Below are 19402 nucleotides of genomic sequence, written 5' to 3' on the forward strand. Positions count from 1 at the left end.
TGATTTCTCAGATTCTTAAAGGACTGACTAATGCATTCCTGCTGTCCCCTTTCCAGGTGCCGGTTTGAGATTTGGTTTCGAGATTTCTCATGGGTGCTCCATGTGAACCTTTGCACTCTTGTCCTTTGAGATTACTGTCCTTCAAGACTGTGTTCTTGGTTGCAGTTACTTCCGCTCGCAGAGTGGGTGAATTGCAGGCACTTTCAGCTAAGCCGCCCTTCACTGTGTTTCACAAGGACAGGGTTGTACTGCGAGTACTTCCTTCTTTTCTACCTAAGGTAGTCTCTGAATAGCATTTGAGTCAAAAGGTTGTTATTCCATCTTTCTACCCTCCTTCTCATCCTGGAAAGGAAGAGGAGCGTCTCCATCGTTTAGATCCTATAAGAGCTCTTAGCTTTTACATTTCTAGGATGTCCAGGGTCAGAGTGGAAGATCAACTGTTTGTAGGATATGTTGGACACTAATTGGGCCAGGCTTTTACCAAACAGACCTTGTCCAGGTGGATTATCCTTACCATTACGGAGTGTTACCGGTTGGTGGGTAAAGACCCTCCTGAAGGGTTGAGAGCTCATTTCACTAGGGGCGTGGCTACTTCCACCGCCCTCCAGCGGGGTGTTCCTATTAGGAATATTTGTGATGCTGCTACTTGGGCTTCAATCCATACATTTGTAAAATATTATTCCCTGGATACAATCCATGGTCACGATATGGCCTTTTAGAAGGCGGTTCTTTATTTTGCAATCTAATTGGGTATTGTAAATTATTTTCCCTCCTCCATTTACTGGTACTGCTTTGGGAGTCTGTCAAAGATGTGGAATGTGTTGGAGGACACAATCCATTCGAAGAACAAGTTACTTACCAACTGGTAACGTTCTTTCGACTGGATGTTCCTCCAACACATTCCACATCGCCCTCCCAGCCTGCCCCTCAGGAGAATTTCCTATGCGATTGCAGCTTCCGTTTCCGCAAGGCTAAGTGCAGTCCAGCAGGCATCAGAATGGTGTCACACGTTCTGGGGAAAAAAACTTAAACTGAGGCTACGGGCGCTGTGCGTCCTATTTATAACCTCCTGTGACGTCGTCTTCGACGGAGGCCCTCAAGGGACATGGACCCGACGCCGGACGCACTCTGCCGAAAAAGTTTCCAAAGTGCACAGCTGTGGACATTACATGTCAAAGATGTGGAATGCATTGGAGGAACATCCAGTCGAAAGAACATTACCATATGGTAAGTAACTTGTTCATTCAGACTTCTTGAATGGTTCACCCTCCGAAAATGGGCCCTGAAGAGCAGGACTGCTTACTTGAAGATGTGGAATTTACTACTACAAAAGACAGAATACAAGTTTCTCATAGTGTGCTCCTTTTTTAAAAAAAAAAGTATTTTCAAACTTTCTTTTTTTTAATTTTATTTTTTTAGAGCACTGCGCCCTGGTGACCCCGGTTTCTGTGGTCGTGCCAGAGTGCCTGTTCCCTCAAATAAAGATTACTTGGTCAGACCGAAATGGAATGTGGAAATCGAGTCATCAAGGGTAAGTGTCTGCTTATAGATTCAAGATGTGAAATTCTGAAGTGATGTACCCATAGACTGGTTCTTCCTGTTTTCCTTGAACCACTTTGTTGCACATCTCTCACTGGGTCTTGACTAGTATTCACATCTCCCAGTATTTGCTGTATTTGTCTCCTGTGTTTGTTTTTACCCTGTGCATATTTTATTTGTTGAGGATCCACTTCCTAATTGTGGCATGCTTTAAATGCTGCTGTTGTAGGTATGCCCATCTCAAAAACCTTTTGAAGCCACATTGAGTTTTCAGGCATCCAGCATTTGTGCACTCCAAGTCAATTTACAAAATCCTTATCCTTAGGCCACCATCTTATTTTATTTTTGTATTGGAGGATGTTTTTTTGCCACTGAGCATGCTGGTCCTTGTTGCCAATCTTACTCTTAAATTTTTGTTGGCTCTAGAAACATGTGTTTTGGACAAGCTTGCTATTTATTTTTCATCTGCAGTGCATGATTTTCTATAGGTATTTCATCAATTGGATTGCCCCAATCTATTTTCCTAGTGGGGAATGGTTCATGCACTGTGTTTTTGTTGGCAATGTTCAGGCACATCAATTTTAGTTTTGCATTTGGTTAGCATTGGAAAAAGGTTTTCGGGGGGCCGCATATATTTAAGCGCCATGACCAATGAACTTAGTGCCTGTAATCTGCGTCCACTGTTCTCAATTTGGGGATACGTTCTGTGAACCTTTGAGAATTTTTCTGCATCGACCGGCAGGATATCTGCTGGGGACCACTCTCACACGCCTTTGGGCTCAGGTGTGGACCAAAAGACAACGGAGGTTCCTTGACGCTGACAGGCCCCGCATTCGGGCGTTGCAGTCTTGGCACTGGTTCCGGCTTCGCCGTCCGTGCCAATCGGTGTCATGGATGTCGGAGCTACTCGGGAATATGTCCCTCTACCCATGAACACCTTAATGTCGAAGATATATGACATCTATGACGAGGAAGGTGACCACCAGTTACCCTTTGACTTAGAACCCCTGGTTTCTAGGAAGGAGGGAGATTTCCCCGAGAAATTCTATGATGATGATCGAGAATATGCTGGGTTGGCCGTTGGAACCTGCAGGTTGCCAGTTGCCTTGCTACTTCGCCTGATCTGGACATTCTGCCTGCTCCCACTGTTAAACCTCAGGCTGTTTTTCAGTGAATGATGGCAAAGATGGGAGACGCTGTGTGGCTTTCTGCTTCACCTAGAACTAAAATTCTGTATGAACTGTGTGACACTAAAGACAATGCCCCCTAGAAAGAGACGCTTCTGCCCTTCAGTGTGGCCCCATTGCTAGAAGTCTGGAAGAAGCTTGCTTCTGGTACAGCCGTTAACAGCAGGCAAAGAAATACCAACCTACTCCATCGGATCTGGCATGGGTCCCCTAATGCCTCTCCAGAGAGTTTGGTGGTTCAGGCAGCGACAACTAACCTGAAGACCTCCATTTTCTCTCCCACCCAACAGAGTAAGAGACTGGACACCTGGAGGATGAAGGTGTTTGCATTGAGCAGTCTTTCACTGCGTGCTGTGCATGCCTTGTGTGCCCTCGCAGAGTTGTCATTTGGCCTGCTGTGGCCACTGCAGCCTACCACATCTCTGAAGGGGACATGTGGGAAGGTTTTCTGGCCCTGGACACTGATAGGGAGGCTTCCCATCAAATGCTGCAACCGGGACTGGACACTGTGGATTGTAAGGGGTGGTCCATGGCCACAGCAACGGTGGCGTCACTCATGGCTGAAGGCCTCAGGATTTGCGGCTGATGTCAAATCCAAACTGTTGGACATTCCTTGCGATGGGCAGTGTCTTTTTGGATCCAAGGCTGATGAGGCACTCCAAAAGATCCAGTCGTCGAATGCCATGGCTAAGTCCTTGGGTTTATCCGTGCAGCAGCCCTCTGCACTGTTAGCTAAGGGTAGAGGTTTTTGTCCCTCCCCTGCCTATGTTCAAAGAGTTTGTGGTCCGTCTGCCCCAGGAAGACTGCAGGGCAGGAGCTTCCCAAGAGGTAGTTGTCCAGAGAGAAGGTGGAGCCATGGCCACTGTCCCCTCTGCGCCCCAGAGCGCAAAATCTCAGTGACTGTCACTCAACGACAGTAGGAGGTTGGCTTTCCCTGTTCGGCTCAGAATGATTATGGACCAGGTCGAACACAACATTGCAGGTCATTCGTCTGGAAAATTGCCTTCCATTCCTACAACGCACTGCAGACCAGTCCTCAAGCCACCTCCCTGCCCCCGGATCCCTTCCTCCTAGAAGAAGTCAATCGGCTCCTTTCGAACTGGTACTGCGCTTGGAACGAGGCAGGTGGTGGTACTCCACCTATTTTCTGGTACTGAAGGACAGAGGCTTGCGTCTGATTCTGCAGCTGCTGAATTTGTTCCTTCTCAATGACAAGTTCAAAATCGTTACTCTAGCCCAGATACTGCAAACCCTCGACCTGCAAGATTGATTGGTGTCACTGGACCTTCAGGGTGCATACGCAGGTTTGTAGTGGGCCACCACCAGTTCAAGGTCTGGCCGTTCAGTCTTTCTTCAGCTCCCAGGGTTTTCACCAAGCAGCTAGCTGTGGTGTTGGCAGCTCACCTCAGGAGGTAGGGCATTCATGTCTTTCCCTACCTGGATGACTGGCTAATTCGAGTTTGGTCACTGAGTCAGGTGTTTGAGCACCTGCTATGCACATGCACTCTTTTGCACAGCCTGGGTTTTTCCCTGAACTCTGAAAGTCTCAGGTTTTGCTGTCCCAGTCTCTGCTTTCATCAGAGCAGTCTTGGACACTCAACTGGACAGGGCCTGCCCGAGCACTGAGTGGTTAACCTCTTTCGGATGTTCAGTGTCCTCCAATCCCAGGAACAAGTCCTGGCCTCTGCCATCCTGCTCCTAGTGGTGCCAGAGGCGAGGCTGCGCATGAGATGGTTTGTGGCTTCTCCGTTGCCAATGGTTTCAGTTTCAGGGTCACATTTTATTTATTTGTATTCTTTACATTTATAAAGCGCACAAAGCAGCTCCAGGCAGAACTTTCCTTAGTTACATGACGAAAACAAAATGAGGAAGACATAAGACATGTGGTGTGGTTCGCGGTTACAGTGAACCAATACAAGACTAGTGACCTGGGGGGGTTGGGGGGGGGGAGTAAAACAAACCGGGACACAGAAATACGTGAGGTATACCTTGAGGAAGGGGGTAATATGGAGTTAGCAGGGAGCCAAGTGATAGAACTCAGCGGTTATGGAATATTGGCAACTTTAGCAGTGTGGGGCGAGCCAAGCTAGTTGAAGAGAATGGTTTTGAGGGCTTTCTGGAAGGCAAAGTGAGAGGTCTGATTCCTGAGGGAGATTTGGAGAACGTTCCATTGTTTAGGCGCAATGAAGGGGAAACTGGCACCGCCTGCTTTGGCCCTTTTTACGGTGGGGATGTTCAGTTGGTTGGTGTAGTTCACTTTTTTTGGTCTGGCGGATTTATTTCTGAGAGGTTAGAGGGGGCTGTGAGGGGGCCTTTCTCAGACCAAGTGGCTCAGGATCTTGCGTGGTGGGCCGTACGAGGCAACTTTCTGAGAGTCATGTAGTTTCGACTACCTCAACAAACGCAGTGGTGTGGGGGTCATTGTCTCTGTGCTGAGAAGCAATGCCTCTGTGGACTGGGCTCTGGAGAACAGTGTCTCTGCCGTAAGAGAAAATGTCACAGCGGATGCCTTGAGCAGGCAGGCTTTGGCCTCCCATGAGTGGGAGCTCTGCCAGGAACTTCTGGAGGAGATCCTCTCTTTTGGGGAACTCCTCAAGTGGACCTCCTTGCGTCCAGTGTGAATAGGAATTCAGAGTTGTCCTGCTCCAGGGAATTTCCTCATCCGGGAGCTCTGGGGCACACACTGACTGTTGAGTGGACCTTCGACTTCCTTTTTGCGTTCCAGACGCGAACTGTCATTCTGCTGATTCTAAGGAAATGTGCATGTTCGGAAACCATATTAATCCTAATTGCTCCAGGCTGGGCCCAGATGACGTGGTATCTGGTGCCTTCTGAGAAGAATCTACTTGCTCTCCCAATCGGAGAAGTGGGTCCTCTACTCGAAGCTCAGCAGCCTGAATCTTCATGCTTGGCTGCTGAGAGGCTGAGATGCAGGGAGTAGGACTTTTCAAATGTCCTTTATGTATTCCTTTCAGCTCGGAGGCCCACGACCAAGTACTTTTATGTATCCAGATGCCGTAACCTTTCGACTTAGTGTTGAGATGGATATGGACCATTTATCCTTTCCTTTATCCCCTTTTCTGGATTTTTTGTTGTCTTTGGCCCAGGCAGGCCTGAAGATTGGTACTGTACGGCTACTTCGGTATCGAGGTGCCCGGGACAGAGCTCTTTCTTCACAATCCCCATTGTTATGCAGGTCTTTGAGGGTTTGTACAACCATTTTACTCTGCCAGTTTGTTGTCCCGGCATGGGATTTACATTTGGTTTTGACTTTCCTTATAGGAGAACGGTTTGAGCCCCTCCTTTCATGTTTTATTAGACTGCTCACCCTTAAGGTGATTTTCCTGGTAACCATCCCTTCCGCGAGACGTCGTGCAAGAGCGCTCCAGGCATTGTCTTGGTTTTCTCCAAGGAGAAGATGACTTTGAGGGTGAGATCTTTTTTCCTCCAAAGGGGGTGTTATGGAGAATGTTCATTTTTGTGCTGTATTCCTCTCACCTTAGAGACCCCCAGTTCTTTTGCTGGACTTTAGGACTTTTTAATTTTAACCCTGGAGTAAGTGAGCCATTTTTCTCTCATATGTTTTGATCTGATTTGGATTTAAAATTCCTTTGTTTTTGGAGTCTGAAAAACTCCATGGGCATCAACTTTTTGTATGGTGACACACAGCACCTTCAGTGCAGTGTCACAGAGAAATCCTTTAGATTTCTCCTAAGGTTTAAATACCTTTTATTGGGTGAACTACAGTTCCCAAGAATAGTAAAGTGAAATTGACTTTACTTACCTTTTCTCGTTGTAGCTCCAACACACCCATCTTATGTGGAGTGCTGGGGGGGTTACTTAGTAGTCCCTTTTCCTACTTACTCATGAAACATTTTTATATAACCCTCATGACTTTAAATGGCTGGTGGCAGTGGTTTAATTTTCCTTCCATAGTGGTTTTCTACTGCCGGTTGAATTCTCAGCTGCAGTGTAGCACCCATGGGTGACAATTTTGTCATAATGGCCCAGTCTTCTTTTTTCACCATTTCTTGTTTGTGAGGTCTTTCTTGGGTTTTACTCTGCGTGCCAAACCAGGTTTAAGCCCTTTGTTTGTTTTGTCTTTAGCAGGCTTCAGTGCTGAAACCCACCTCCTGGTTCCAGTGCATCTGGAAGGGCAGGAAGTCTGAGAGGTGCCAGAAATTCCCCTGTCCTTTGTCTCCTTTGGTTACCTGAATGCACCCAGTCCTGATTGGTTGGCTGTCCTTCCAGGACAAGCCACCCTGCTGTGTGAGTGACAGCTAGGCTGTGCATGAATGGGAGAAACCTGCATAAAAGGCGAGGCTTCTTGGACTGAAGACAGTCAACCACTGGAGTAAACATCCGACGAAAGAATCATGAAGAGAAGCTTGCTGAATCCTCCTGGACCATTGAACTGCCCAGTGAAGCCCTGCTGCTGTGCTGAAACACCTTTTCCTAATTGATGAAGGGACAACTTCTTCCCTTGGGTTAGTGGGACCAACTAACCCCGAGACAAACTTTGCTGGAAGACCTTCCCCAACTGGCTGTACTATTTTGCTGCTGCTGGAACCGAGTGCCAGGGGTCGAGAAATCCATAGTCGAGTGCAACCTCTGTAAACCGGCCAAAAGCTCCAGGAGTCTCCTGAGGACTCTCCCGAAGCAGGACGACCCAAGCTCGAGTCACCTCACTGAGTGCTGGACTTGAGGGAAGGAAGCCCAACCGGTGTCCAAGAACTGAAGTAGTGCTGTTGACCGAGAGCTGAAACCGCAAAGTGTCGCTGATCTGAAAAGTGCCAGTAGCTACCGCCGACCTCCGAACTGCTGTGCAGGAGTCCTCCAGAAGTCCTCCTTGTCCCCACGACTGAGGCTCAGGAGCACAGGATCTTCAACACTGAAACCAAGACAGAAGCCGGCTGGATCCCCTTCTTCGAACCTAAGGTAATGTTCTGACTAAGGGGTACTTACCTCTTTGTAGCTTGCCTTTCTCAGTTGAGACTTGCAGTAGCTGCTTTCTAGAGTTGTTTCTAACTGTAACTTTCACAAGAGTAACAGCTTGTGGCCCAACAGTGATTTTCTACAAACTCTCTAACTTTGTGAAATACTTTATTTGCTACCTAAAAAGTGCCTCAGCTCCATAGAGTTTTTTCCAAATCGACTTTGGCTGTCCTGGCTCCATACAGACTCTTCTAACCCATTGACTTTCATTCTTAATGTCCCTCATTGGTGATACATTGGTTTTTAACTAATATCGCTGGGAAAGGTTTTTATCTAGACCTCATTGGGAGATTTAAATGTGCTCACATGCTCTCAGAAACCTGTTAACCTTCTTCCTTCTATTAACCTTGCCTTTTTTGCCAACCTCCGAATTCTACCAAGTACAAAAGTGATATATAAATGCAAATACTGTCCTAGTTAGTGAAGTTGTAGACGAGGTGCTAAGACCCCGATCGTGCTTTTCTTCACCTCTTCCATTCTATCAGGCTCTCCTGGACGTTCTGGGGCCCTCAGTTGCTCTCTAGGGCTCTCTGGCATTTCAGCAAAGTATTTCAAGCATCAGGCAGGGAGACAGTCAGGTTCACAAAAGACTTAAGGTTTTATTCACGCCAGACTGACACAAACCGCATTGTTGTCAAGAACATGAACACCTGCTCCCTCCTGAAAACGGAGCTTCCCTTTATACCTTTCAGAGCAAAAGAGTCGAACCCCTCCCTTTTCTAAACATGTACAGGCAAAACTCTTAGTTGAACATACTCGTGCACAAGGCAATTATTCCTTATCTGTTTAAACCTTCAAAATTAAATACATTCTGGCACACATCCTAGAATTTTCCCAGCCACACTACCCCAAATATGGTCATGCAGCTGCTTCCCTTGGCTAAAATTTCAGACATGGCCTAATTAACTGTCTGATTTCAGACTGCTGATCTGATTCCTGCAAGGCACGGCGTCCTTGAATTGTTCAACTCTGGACTGACTCATGCGGCCACTGTCTGTAGATAGTCGCATCATTTAATACATTCCTTTTACTCATATAAAGGCATTGTCAGTTTCATAAATGGTATACTTCTTTTCTGTATGGGTATAGTAAAACTTAATCATTTCCTACTTAATTTTTTAGTATGCATTCTGTACCTTGCCTACTTACTAAACCATGATAAAAGCATTTGACTTTATAAACATCAAACCATTTAAAATACTAATGTCTTTTACCCCTATGCGTTCTTTTTTCACACATTTACAATACTAAATCACTCCATACGATTTTTCTCTGCCTGGCTTTAAGTGGGGGGACAGGGGGCGGGGGGCTGCTCCCTACTGCATTCAGTTGTTGATACCTCATCTTCATTTCGGCACCTCCATTACAAAGTCACCTCAGGGTGTAGGAAGTGTGTATGAAGCATCTCTAAAAAACTAGAAAACCTTGAGTGTACCTGTTATTTGGATACTTGTATTTGTGGATTTCGATGCTACAGCTCTACAACTCACATTTACCCCTCTTGACAGAAGTCTGGCTGCTCAGTCACACTACCAACTTGTGTAGTATAGACCTATACCAACGACGGATACGAACGACAGCAGCGTTTCCCCACCACCAAGAGCGGCAAGAGCGGCTCCACCGGACGAAGTGGGTTCATTCACTCCATGGTCGCATGCGTGTCTTTGCTCTTCCAGTTGACGCCAGGGACCAAAAAGGAAGGGTTCCTGAACCAGCGCTGTGAGTTAAAAAGGAAGACCATTCTGGAGGTGCCTCTCCTGAACGAGGTTTGGGATTGAGGGCCTGGTGCTGATGAAAAATCACGTCTCAGTCCCGGCGAAAAAGTGACCGGCTGGAGAAGAAATACCGGGTGCCGAAGACTGCACCCAAATGCCTGTGATCGCAGCCTTCCCCGGCTTGGTCGTCTCGGGGGCTGCGAGGAAGAAGTCCTCAAATTCATCGTAGTCGGCCTCTGTTGCCCCGTACAGCGAGGGGAAGAAGTTGGACGCCATCGGCCGAATGGTGATTTACTCAGCGGCAACGACTGTCAAGGCAGCAAATGCTCTTGCTATATTGGCCAGGTACGACAGTGAGCTGTGGTACAAGATGGCTTTGTTGCTGGAATTCCTCCCCGATGACAAGTGGGTCGAGGCACTGGAGATCTTCCAGGAGGGCGAAGTGGCATCGGACCATGCCATCACTGTGGCCTTGGACATCGCGGACACAGAGTTCCGCCAGATGGGGAGCTTTGTCTCCGTCATCGTGGCCAACCTCTTTGGGAAGGCTGTAGATGAGTCAGTTGTTGCAGGCCATCAAGACCGGCACAGAGACGGCCTGGGTTCTAGGCACGCTTCAACAGCACTGCCATTGCTTTCATGCCTCAGGAGGGAAATCCGGAAGATCGTTGAACGGTTTCAACAGCGGATCGGCCTCTTACCGCCAACCCTCTGATTCCACAACCCAGGAGGCTTACAGGGATTGTTCCATCACTTTCGGAGGTGGCCGCTTTCGTGGTCGCTCACAAGGCGGCACGCAGGACTGAACTGGCCAGGACGTCGGGCCTCCACCCATGCACTCCGGTGAGAGGCCAGGTGGCGGTCTTAGCCAGCGAGTGATAGAAGAACTCCACCAACCGATGGGTACGGGACGCTCTCGCTCACGGACACACTCTGGAGTGCCAACGAAAGTGTCAGCGGATACCACCTGCGGCCTGGCAGGAGCAGCACATCCCTCAGCTCCTGCAGGAGGTAAGGGCCATGCTAAGAAAAGGGGCGATAGAGCGAGTTCCAAAGTGACTCCGGGGCGCCGGAGTTTACGCCAGATACTTCTTAGTAAGAAAGAAGACTGGGGGCTGGAGGCCCATTCTCGACCTGCGGCGACTAAACAAGTCCCTCAAGTCCCAGAAATTCAGGATGGTCACATTGCAGCACGTGCTTGTCCAACTGGAGGAAGAGGACTTCCTATCGTCCCTGGATCTGGAGGATGCTTAATCCACGTCCCCATTCACAAGAAGCATCAGCAGTTCCTGGGCTTTGTCTTACAGGGAAAGCACTACCAATTCAAGGCCCTTCCCTTCGGACTGAAGTCTGCGCCCAGGGTATGTTTACGCAGTGCCTGGCACCTGTGGTGGCCCATCTACGTCTGCAAGGATTACATGTGTACCAGTACCTAGACGACTGGCTTATCCGGGCCAAGTCAAGGGAAATCGCCATCGACCTCACAGACGGAACTGTCCGGCTACTAACGGATCAGGGATTCTCTGTGAATTATCCAAAGTCCTGCTTCAATTCATCACAGAACGCTCTCTTCCTGGGGTCCCGGCTCTACACGGTCTCCTGCCTGGCGGCTCCCTCGGAGGAGAGGATCACGGCCATTTTGGGAAAGCTGCAACGGCTGTTGGCACTGCAGATCGCCATGGTGCGGGCCATCAAGTCGCTGCTCGGCATGATGTTGTCATGTTTCTACCTGATCAGACTCTGCAGGTTGCGGATGCGACCCCCTCCAAGAATTCTTGGATGCTTGTTGGGTCCAAGTGTCCGGAAGCTTCACAGACAGGATTGTTCTCGACGAGTTCCATCGAGCGATACAGTGGTGGGGCGTGCGCTCCAACATGCCGGTGGCATGGATTTCCAGAGTCCCCCATACCAGGAGACGGTCACCACGCACGCTTCCCTGGGGGGCCTGGGATCCCACACCGGACGTCTCCACGCCAGAGGCCTGTGGCTGCCGGAGGAGAGGGATCTCCATTTCAATGGCATGGAACTTCGAGCAGGGTACGGGGCCCTCAAGTCGTTCCTTCCATCCATCAAGGGGCAAGGTGCTGAGGGTCTTTACGGACAATACCACCACAATGTTCTATATCAGGAAGCAGGGGGGCACCAGATCCCCAGCGGTCTCCAGGGAGACGCAGGACTTGTGGCTCTGGGCCGTCACCCAGGGGGTATTTCTCATTCCTTTTCATCTGACAGGAGTCCAGAACACTGTTGCCAACGCCCTCCGCAGGGAGCTTTGCTCTTGCCACTAGTAGGAACTTTGGCAGGATCAAGTGGACAACCTTCTCCTCAGGTGGGGCAGACCGCAGATCGACCTGTTTGCGACAGCGGCAAACTACAAATGCCAGAGATTTGCCAGCAGGTTCCTCCAGCCAAGGAGCATGGGGGACGCGTTCTCCTTCCCATGGGAAGGCCTGTTCCTGTACGCATTACCTCCACTGCTACGGGCCATCAGTCTACTCAAACAGTGCCGGTGCAGGATGATCCTCGTCGCCCCGGCGTGGCCGAGGCAGATTTGGTAGCCGGACCTTCTCAGCCTGTCGTCGTCACCTCCAGTCAAGCTGCCGGTGGTCACGGAGCTGCTTGCCAGAGAAGGAGCAATCCTGCACCACAACCCAGGATCGCTGAACCTGAAGGCCTGGCTCCTGCAGCCTTAGAGTTCGGTGGGTACGAGTTACCGGCAAACTGCAGGGAGGTCCTTGCCAGGGCCAGAGCATCGTCTACTCTTAAGTGCTATGGGCACAAGCGGAAGCGTTTCGCGACTTGGTGCCGGTCGCAGAAGATCAACCCACTGAGGGTCACAGCCCCTCTGATCCTTCCGTACTTGTCGTGGGCCAAGGCAGGGCTGGTGCACGCCTTCATCAAAGTGCATCTGATTGCTATCTCCCGCTACACCAGGTCTCCAGGGCGGATTTCTCTTTGGTCCCACCGTCTAGTCCAGTAATTCCTCAAAGGACTGTTTCGATCGTTCCTGCCGGTGAAGGTGTCTGCCCCGGCGTGGGTACTTAACGTGGTGCTGACTAGGTTCATGGGGGGCCTCCTTCGAGCCTATTCATCAAGCTCCTCTCGTACCTTTCGTGGAAAACAGCCTTTCTCATGGCCATCACCTCTGCCAGGAGGGTAGCCTTATTTCACTTTCCACGCGACAGGGGTGGTGCTGCGGAAGCACCCCTCCTTCATGCCAAAGGTTCCATCGGAATTCCACCTCAAACCTTATGTGTTGCCTGTGTTCTTTCTGACGCCTTTGTCGCTGGCTGAAAAGACTCACTGGATGTGGCTCGTGCTCTGAAGTTTTATGTGGCCCGCACGAAGAGTTTCCTGAGGACATTGCAACTTTGGTCCTGTGAACCATGGGAAAGCTTAGTCTAAGGCTTCCATTTCCAGGTGGCTCTTTGGCTGTATCACGCACTGTCACCGGTTGGCAAACTGACCGCTGCCCGGCCATCAAGAGCCCATTCCACCAGAGCGATCGCTGCGACGACAGCATTCCTGTCTGGTGTGCCCCTGCTGGACATCTGCAGGGCTGCTACATGGAGGTCTACACACACACCTTCACAAGATTCTACTGCATCGACAGGGATTCCAGAGAGGAGTCCATGGTCGGCCAAGCAGTGCTGCGCAATCTGTTCGCTTGAAAGTGAGCCTGGTCCAGAGGTAAGAGTAATTGCTTCTGTTGAGCCTTGCCACCTCCCGTGGTTGTGGATGTATGTACTGCTATGTATTCTTTATTCATTTTTTTTAAAACGTATTTTATTGGTTTTGATAGAAAAAAGAAAAAGAAAACGTGCAATACAACAAGAAATCAACATTGGTTTGAACTGGGGAGGAGACGGTGAGGGGGAAACAAGGGGGGGGGAACAAACAAATCAACAACAGTCTTCATGTTGTAGCAAACTTACAGTGGACGGGTGGGTTAGGGGCAATGACCCAAAGTTTCAGGAAGCAAGAGGGGTCAAACACAGGGGTGGTTCCACCAATGCCGGCATCCGAGCAGTGTCAATGCAGTGGTGTGGGACTTCAGGGGGGTTTGTAGTCAGCGCTGAAGCGTATGTCTCTGAGGAGGGCCTTCCATGATTCCAAAGTGCCACCTTCGGTTTCGCCACTGTTCGTGATTCCTTCCTGCCAGGCCCTGGTTTCAGCTGTTGTCCATCTCTCGAGTTCTTTGAGCCATCTCTCTTGCCTGGGGCCCGACGGCGTCTTCCAGGCCATCGCTATTGTTCTTTTAGCCAGGATACATGAGATGTCCATTAATTTAACAGCGTGCTTGGATTTGCTAGGTCTGGGGTAGGTCCCCAGGAGGCACTCGCCAGGAGTCCATTCGTATCTTGTCATTCCGGCGTCCATGCAGGTCTGTTTGGCCTTGGACCACAGTGCCATCGCCTTGGTGCAGGTCCAGAACATGTGAATCACATCTGCTTTATCATTCCCGCACCAGGGGCATGCAGGGGAGGATGTCTTATTGAAGGAGGCAACCCTATGTGGGGTCATGTATGTCCTGTAAAGAACGTTCAATTGGATCTGGCCAAACCTGGTGTTCCTGGATACTTTTTTGGGAAATATCAGCGCTCTTTCCCATTCTTTATCTGAAATCGGGGTCTCAAGGTCCGCCTCCCATTTTGTCCTCAGATCTTCGCATTTAGGGTTGGTTTTATCACATAGTCTGCTGTAAAGCCTGGAGACAGGTCTCCAGCCGTCCGAGAGGTCATGCATCTCTTGTAGCAGAGGGTCAGGGGAGGGCTCCTCCGGCCATCCGGTCCATTGTTTCTTAGCAGTTTGTTTGAGGCGATGGTACCAGAGGAACTGGCCCGGGGGAATTCCATCGGCAGCCTTAAGAGATTCGAAATCCCTGAATTCTCCCTCCTCATACATGTCGCTCCATGTGTAAATGCCGGCCTCTTCCCACCTCCTTGCCGTAGAGATGTCTGCAGCCGTTCGACAGGTGTCTGCTAGGATGGGATTGTCCGGAGAGTATGGGTGTCGTATTCGCCTGATGCAGCAGGACCTGGCCCATATCTTTCTTCCCAGGTCAATCACCATGGAGGGGACCGGGGGTTGCCATGTAGGGTGCCATAGGATCTCCTTGGGGATCACATTGTCCGAGGGTTGCCTCAGCAGTTCGGTCTCTGCTGAAGGCTCATCCGAGAGCCATCTCGTTATGTGACTCAGCTGGGCAGCCAGGTAGTACAACTGGAGATCCGGTAACTTTATTCCGCCTTCTTTGTGTGGAAGAGAGAGGACGGACAGCGACAGTTTATGCCTGTGTGGGCCCCAAAGGAAGTCCCTGATGATGGCCTCCAGCTTCTTGAAGAAGGACGGTCTAATGTAATGGCAAATGTTTACGAAGAAATACAGGAATCGGGGGAGTACGATCATCTTGACAATCGCTGCCCTGCCCACCATGGCCAATGGGAGCTTGGACCAAAACTTTATAGAACTTCGGAGACTCGTGATGGCGGCCTCGGTGTTGTGTTCATGCATGAGTAGCGGGGTGTGGCTTATGTTGATCCCCAAATAACGGAACTGGACCAGTTGCCAGCTTATTCCTATCTCTGGGAGATTGTTTTCCGGAATGTTGCGTAAGCCCGCCAAGGGGAAGGCAGAGGACTTATTCCTACTAAAGCGGATCCCTGAGTACTTCGCATAGTTGTCCAGTATCTCCAACGCGGTTGGCGCGTTAACTTCGGGGGAGCTTAGGTAAAGAAGGACGTCGTCTGCATACAAGGATATTATGTGGTGTGCATTGCCCACCTTAATGCCAGCATCGAAAAGCTGCTGCCTGAAGTATAATGCAATCGGTTCCAGGCCCAGTATGTACAGCATGGGTGATAACGGGCAGCCCTGCCTTGTTCCCCTTTGTATATCCCAAGCCGCTGAAACCACTCTTCCCGTTCTTACTCTCGCCGTCGGGGAATTGTAGAGGACCTCAACCCACCTGATGAAGCCCCCTCCAAAGCCAAATCTTCTCAGGACCTCCCTGATCCACTCCCAGTATATGGAGTCGAAGGCCTTGATGGCGTCGAGCGACAACACCGCCAGGTCCTCGTCCCTGTCATATGTTTCGGCCATTACATGCTGCAACCTCCGGAGGTTAGCAGTGGTGTTGCGCCCAGGAACGAATCCGTTCTGATCTTCGTGAACGATGGAACCCACCACCCTGGCTAGCTTGCGGGCCAATATGGATGTGAGGATCTTGGCATCGTAGTTTAGCATAGCCAGAGGGCGATAGGACTCACAGTCGGTGGGCGATTTGTGTGGCTTGAGCATGGGGACTATTATGGTTTCCTTCATGGTGTTGGGGAGAATCCCATCCGTGTGTGCCTCCTGGTAGACCTCGTGGAGAACTGGGGCAAGGATGGACTCATACGCTTTATAGAACTCAGGTGGGAGGCCGTCACTGCCAGGGGCTTTGTTGTTGGAGAGGGACCTGATTGCCCCTTGAACGTCCTCAAGAGTGATCTCGGTTTCCAGCTCCTCTCTCTGCTCGAGCGAAATGTGGGGAAGTTCTATCTCCTCGAGTGTGTCTATGATGTCTGCAGCAGGAATCTGGGTCTTGTGGGTATACAGTTCTGTGTAGAATTTAGCAAAGGCTTCATTGATCCCTAGCTGAGTCGAGTGGGATGACCCATTAGCGTCCCGTATCTCCACTGGGAGATGTTTGGGGTGTTCCCGTTTGCAGAGCCATGCTAGTAGTCTTCCCGGTTTGTCCGATTCTTTATGAGATCTGGCGGTGTGCGTGGCGAAATCAAATTTTTCCAGTCTTTCCCATGCCTGCTGACATTCTGTGCGGGCTTCCTTCAGCTTGGTCTCTGTCTCCATAGAGTTGTCGCATGTGGACTCCAGTCGGGAGATCTCAGCTTCCTGTGCTTCCAGGGTTCTCCGCAACTGCCTGCGAGTTCCGCCGGCTCTCGATATGATTTCGCCTCTGGTCACCACCTTCATTGCTTCCCATAATGTGCCCCAGGAGGGGACCGAACCGATGTTGTTCTCCAAGTATTCTTCCAATTTTTCGGCAAGGGTTTCCCTGAACTCGAGGTCCGCAAGTGCCGCGGTCGGCATCCTCCACATGGGGATCGGGGGTCTGGGGCCTCTCATTTGCCATAACATGGTCAGTGGGGAGTGGTCGGAGATCGTCCGCCCCAGGTATTCTGTGGTTGCTATGTGTGGGGTAAGTTCCTTATTGATGAACAGATAGTCAATTCTTGTGTGAACTCCGTGTGGAGCTGAGTAGTGGGAGTAGGACCTGTCGGTCGGATGGTGTTCCCTCCAGATGTCCACTAAGTTGAGTTGCTCCAGAGTTTCCCTCAAGGCACCGGATGTGAGGCTGCTCGGGCGTGGGGGGGGCAGCGATCTGTCTGCACTCGTGTCAGCAACACAGTTGAAGTCCCCTCCCCATATGAAGGTGCGGTCCCGGTACCGAGTCAGCTTCGTTATCAATGTGGCGAGGTACGCCGATATCCCGTGATGAGGGAAGTAAGAGTTGATGAAGCAGACTGGGGTTTGTTCCAATGTGCCCCAAATCGCTGTGAATCTCCCTTCTTTATCTTGTTCACTTCCCTCCATCTGGAAGGGGACGTCCGGGCTTATCCATATTAGCACCCCTCTGGCGTATTTAGAGTAGGGGGACCCTCTAACAGTCCCAGCCCATCGGTCTGCAATTTTAGACATGGCCTCCGTCGTGAGGTGAGTCTCTTGAAGGAGTGCAATGGAGATTTTCTTCCTCCTGAGGTAGGACTGTATACGATTGCGCCTGAGGTATGAGCCCATGCCCCGCACATTCCAGGTCATTACAGTAAGCTGTGCCGCCATCCGGTTCGAGTTTCAGATTTGGTGTGGGACTCTGGGGTCCGACTCCACTTTAGTCTTGTTCGGGTGGGCTGCAGGGGGGATACCACTGCATTTCGTTCATCGGTGTCATGTCCCAGACCCATCTCGGTCTGCGTTGGCAAAAGAGGCATGAAGACTGTACAACTAATAAAACTAACAACAAAACTTAAACTGGTGCGCCCAGCAACTACAACATTGTCGCGGTGCTCAGGCGCTCTCGAGCCGTCGGAGCCCATCCGGGAGTCGGGCGCGAGCTGGGTCAGGCGGGTGCCCAGACCGGGTAAATACTACGCTGGGGGTGGGGCAAGGGCCTGGCGGCAGAGCCGAACGAGGCCGTTTCCAAATGAAAAAACTGTAGTTGGATTACCTTCTGTATTCCGGTCTCACGTGCGATGTTTCTTACATGGGGGTCGCTGGGGGGTTAGGTCTCAGTCTGTGAGTTGTCCTTGCCATCCGCCAGGTTATTATCCTCAAGCCACATGTTGGCCGCATCTGGGTTCTCGAGAAATACCACTCTCTCCTTGTAGACAACCCTTAGGCGCGATGGATAAAGTAGTCTATATTTTAGGTTCAGTTGTCGGAGCCGGGCTTTTATCGGGACAAATGAGTTCCGCTCTCTTTGTACCTTCTGCGTGTAGTCCGGATAAATGGAGATTTTGGAGTCTCCTCGCTCGATGGGGCCCCCCTCCCTGGATCGCCGTAAGATAGTTTCTCTGTCCTGAAAGTTCAGTATCTTAGCGATTATGGGTCTGGGGTGCGATCCGGGGGGAGGGCGCCTCTGAAGGGATCTGTGGGCCCTTTCGACAGAGAATCCCTGGGTCAATTTGCCGGCCCCTATTTCTTGTAGCAGAAGGGTTTCGACGAAGGATGTGGTATTTACTCCCTCGTTCCCCTCCGGGACCCCCAGGATCCTGATATTGCTCCGTCTGGCCCGACCTTCGGCCTCCTCCGCCTTTTCCTCCAAAAAGGTGACTTTCCTCTTCAGGAGGACAACTTCGGACTTTATGGCTGTGATGGCCGTGGAGGCTTCCTCTGCCGACTGTTCAACGGTCGCGACCCTCTCCGTTAAGTTGCGAGCGTCCTGGCGGATCAGTTGAATATCGACTTTGAATTCGTCGATCTTGGAGTCTATATGCGTCTTTAGCGAGGCTATAGCATCAAGTATCTGAGAGTGGTTATCGGCCGCCACCTCTTCGCTCGACTGGGCAACTTCAGAGGAGCTGGCCTTGGATTGAGTGGGGGTCTTCGCCCTGGTGGAAACAAAGGAGTCCATGGTGGCGGCTCTGGTCTTGTTCTTGGCGGCCATCTTGGAGCGATGGTTGCGGGTGTTTTTAGGCCTCAAAAGTTAGTTCACTTGTGAGATCACTGGTGGGGCCCTTCACCTGGCCAAATATCGGGCCGTGAGCTGTGGTCTGCCCCCGTGTGTGATGGTGTGGTCCGTAGAGGTGGTCTCTAGAAGAGCGGAGCCTCTCTTTTGCTGCTGCCTCTCCCCGCCGGGCCCTGGAATCCGTTGGGGGAGGGGGTACCCCTCGCAGGCACCGCTATGCTGTGCGGGGCGCCATCTTGGATCCAGTAAGAACGGGAGGGGGGGAGAACCGATTCAGGGCCACCGGAGTCTCAGGGGGGTCCAATTTGGTGGGCCCAACAACTATTCAGGTGCAGGGCTGCTTCGCCCAACCGCTCGTTCCTTCTCAGAAGTCGGGGTCGCACGCGAGCCGGAGAAAAAGGATCAGGAAACGGCGTCTCGGCCGGAGCTCGGCGGATCAGCTACCGCTCGCCATCGGCGCCAAGCCACGCCCCCGTATTCTTTATTCATGAGCATGTGAGTCCATGCCAGACTTACCTGTTACCTGTAACAGTTGTTCTCCAGCATGGGTCTGGCATGGATTCCCATGCAAACCCGCCCTCCTGCCCCTCTCGGGCTCTTCTTGGTCATACTGCCACTTTACGTGCTACCAAATCAAAAGATGGCTGCCAGAGGAGGGGCTTAGGGAAAGGGCAGTAATTGGCTGGGGGCAGTATGACCCAGAGCTCAGTGATTGGTTCATAGGAGAAAGACAGTTTGTAAGTGAAACTGTTTTTTCCTTTACCGAGGATTCCCGGCCT

The 19402-nt window shown here is 50.9% G+C and overlaps 1 protein-coding gene across 2 annotated transcripts in view; it reads left to right on the top strand.

Annotated features, from left to right (window-relative positions):
- The window catches only part of IWS1 (interacts with SUPT6H, CTD assembly factor 1), a 522634-nt gene that overhangs the window by 436501 nt on the left and 66731 nt on the right, over nt 1-19402 (top strand). For both annotated transcript variants that reach the window (XM_069617877.1, XM_069617876.1), the window contains exon 13: nt 1420-1531. In XM_069617877.1, the coding sequence (XP_069473978.1) occupies nt 1420-1531 (112 nt within the window). The remainder of the gene's footprint in view (nt 1-1419; nt 1532-19402) is intronic.

This window comes from Ambystoma mexicanum, chromosome 10 (genome assembly GCF_040938575.1).
Source record: "Ambystoma mexicanum isolate Mex_15411 chromosome 10, UKY_AmexF1_1, whole genome shotgun sequence".
NCBI classification, from domain to species: domain Eukaryota; kingdom Metazoa; phylum Chordata; class Amphibia; order Caudata; family Ambystomatidae; genus Ambystoma; species Ambystoma mexicanum.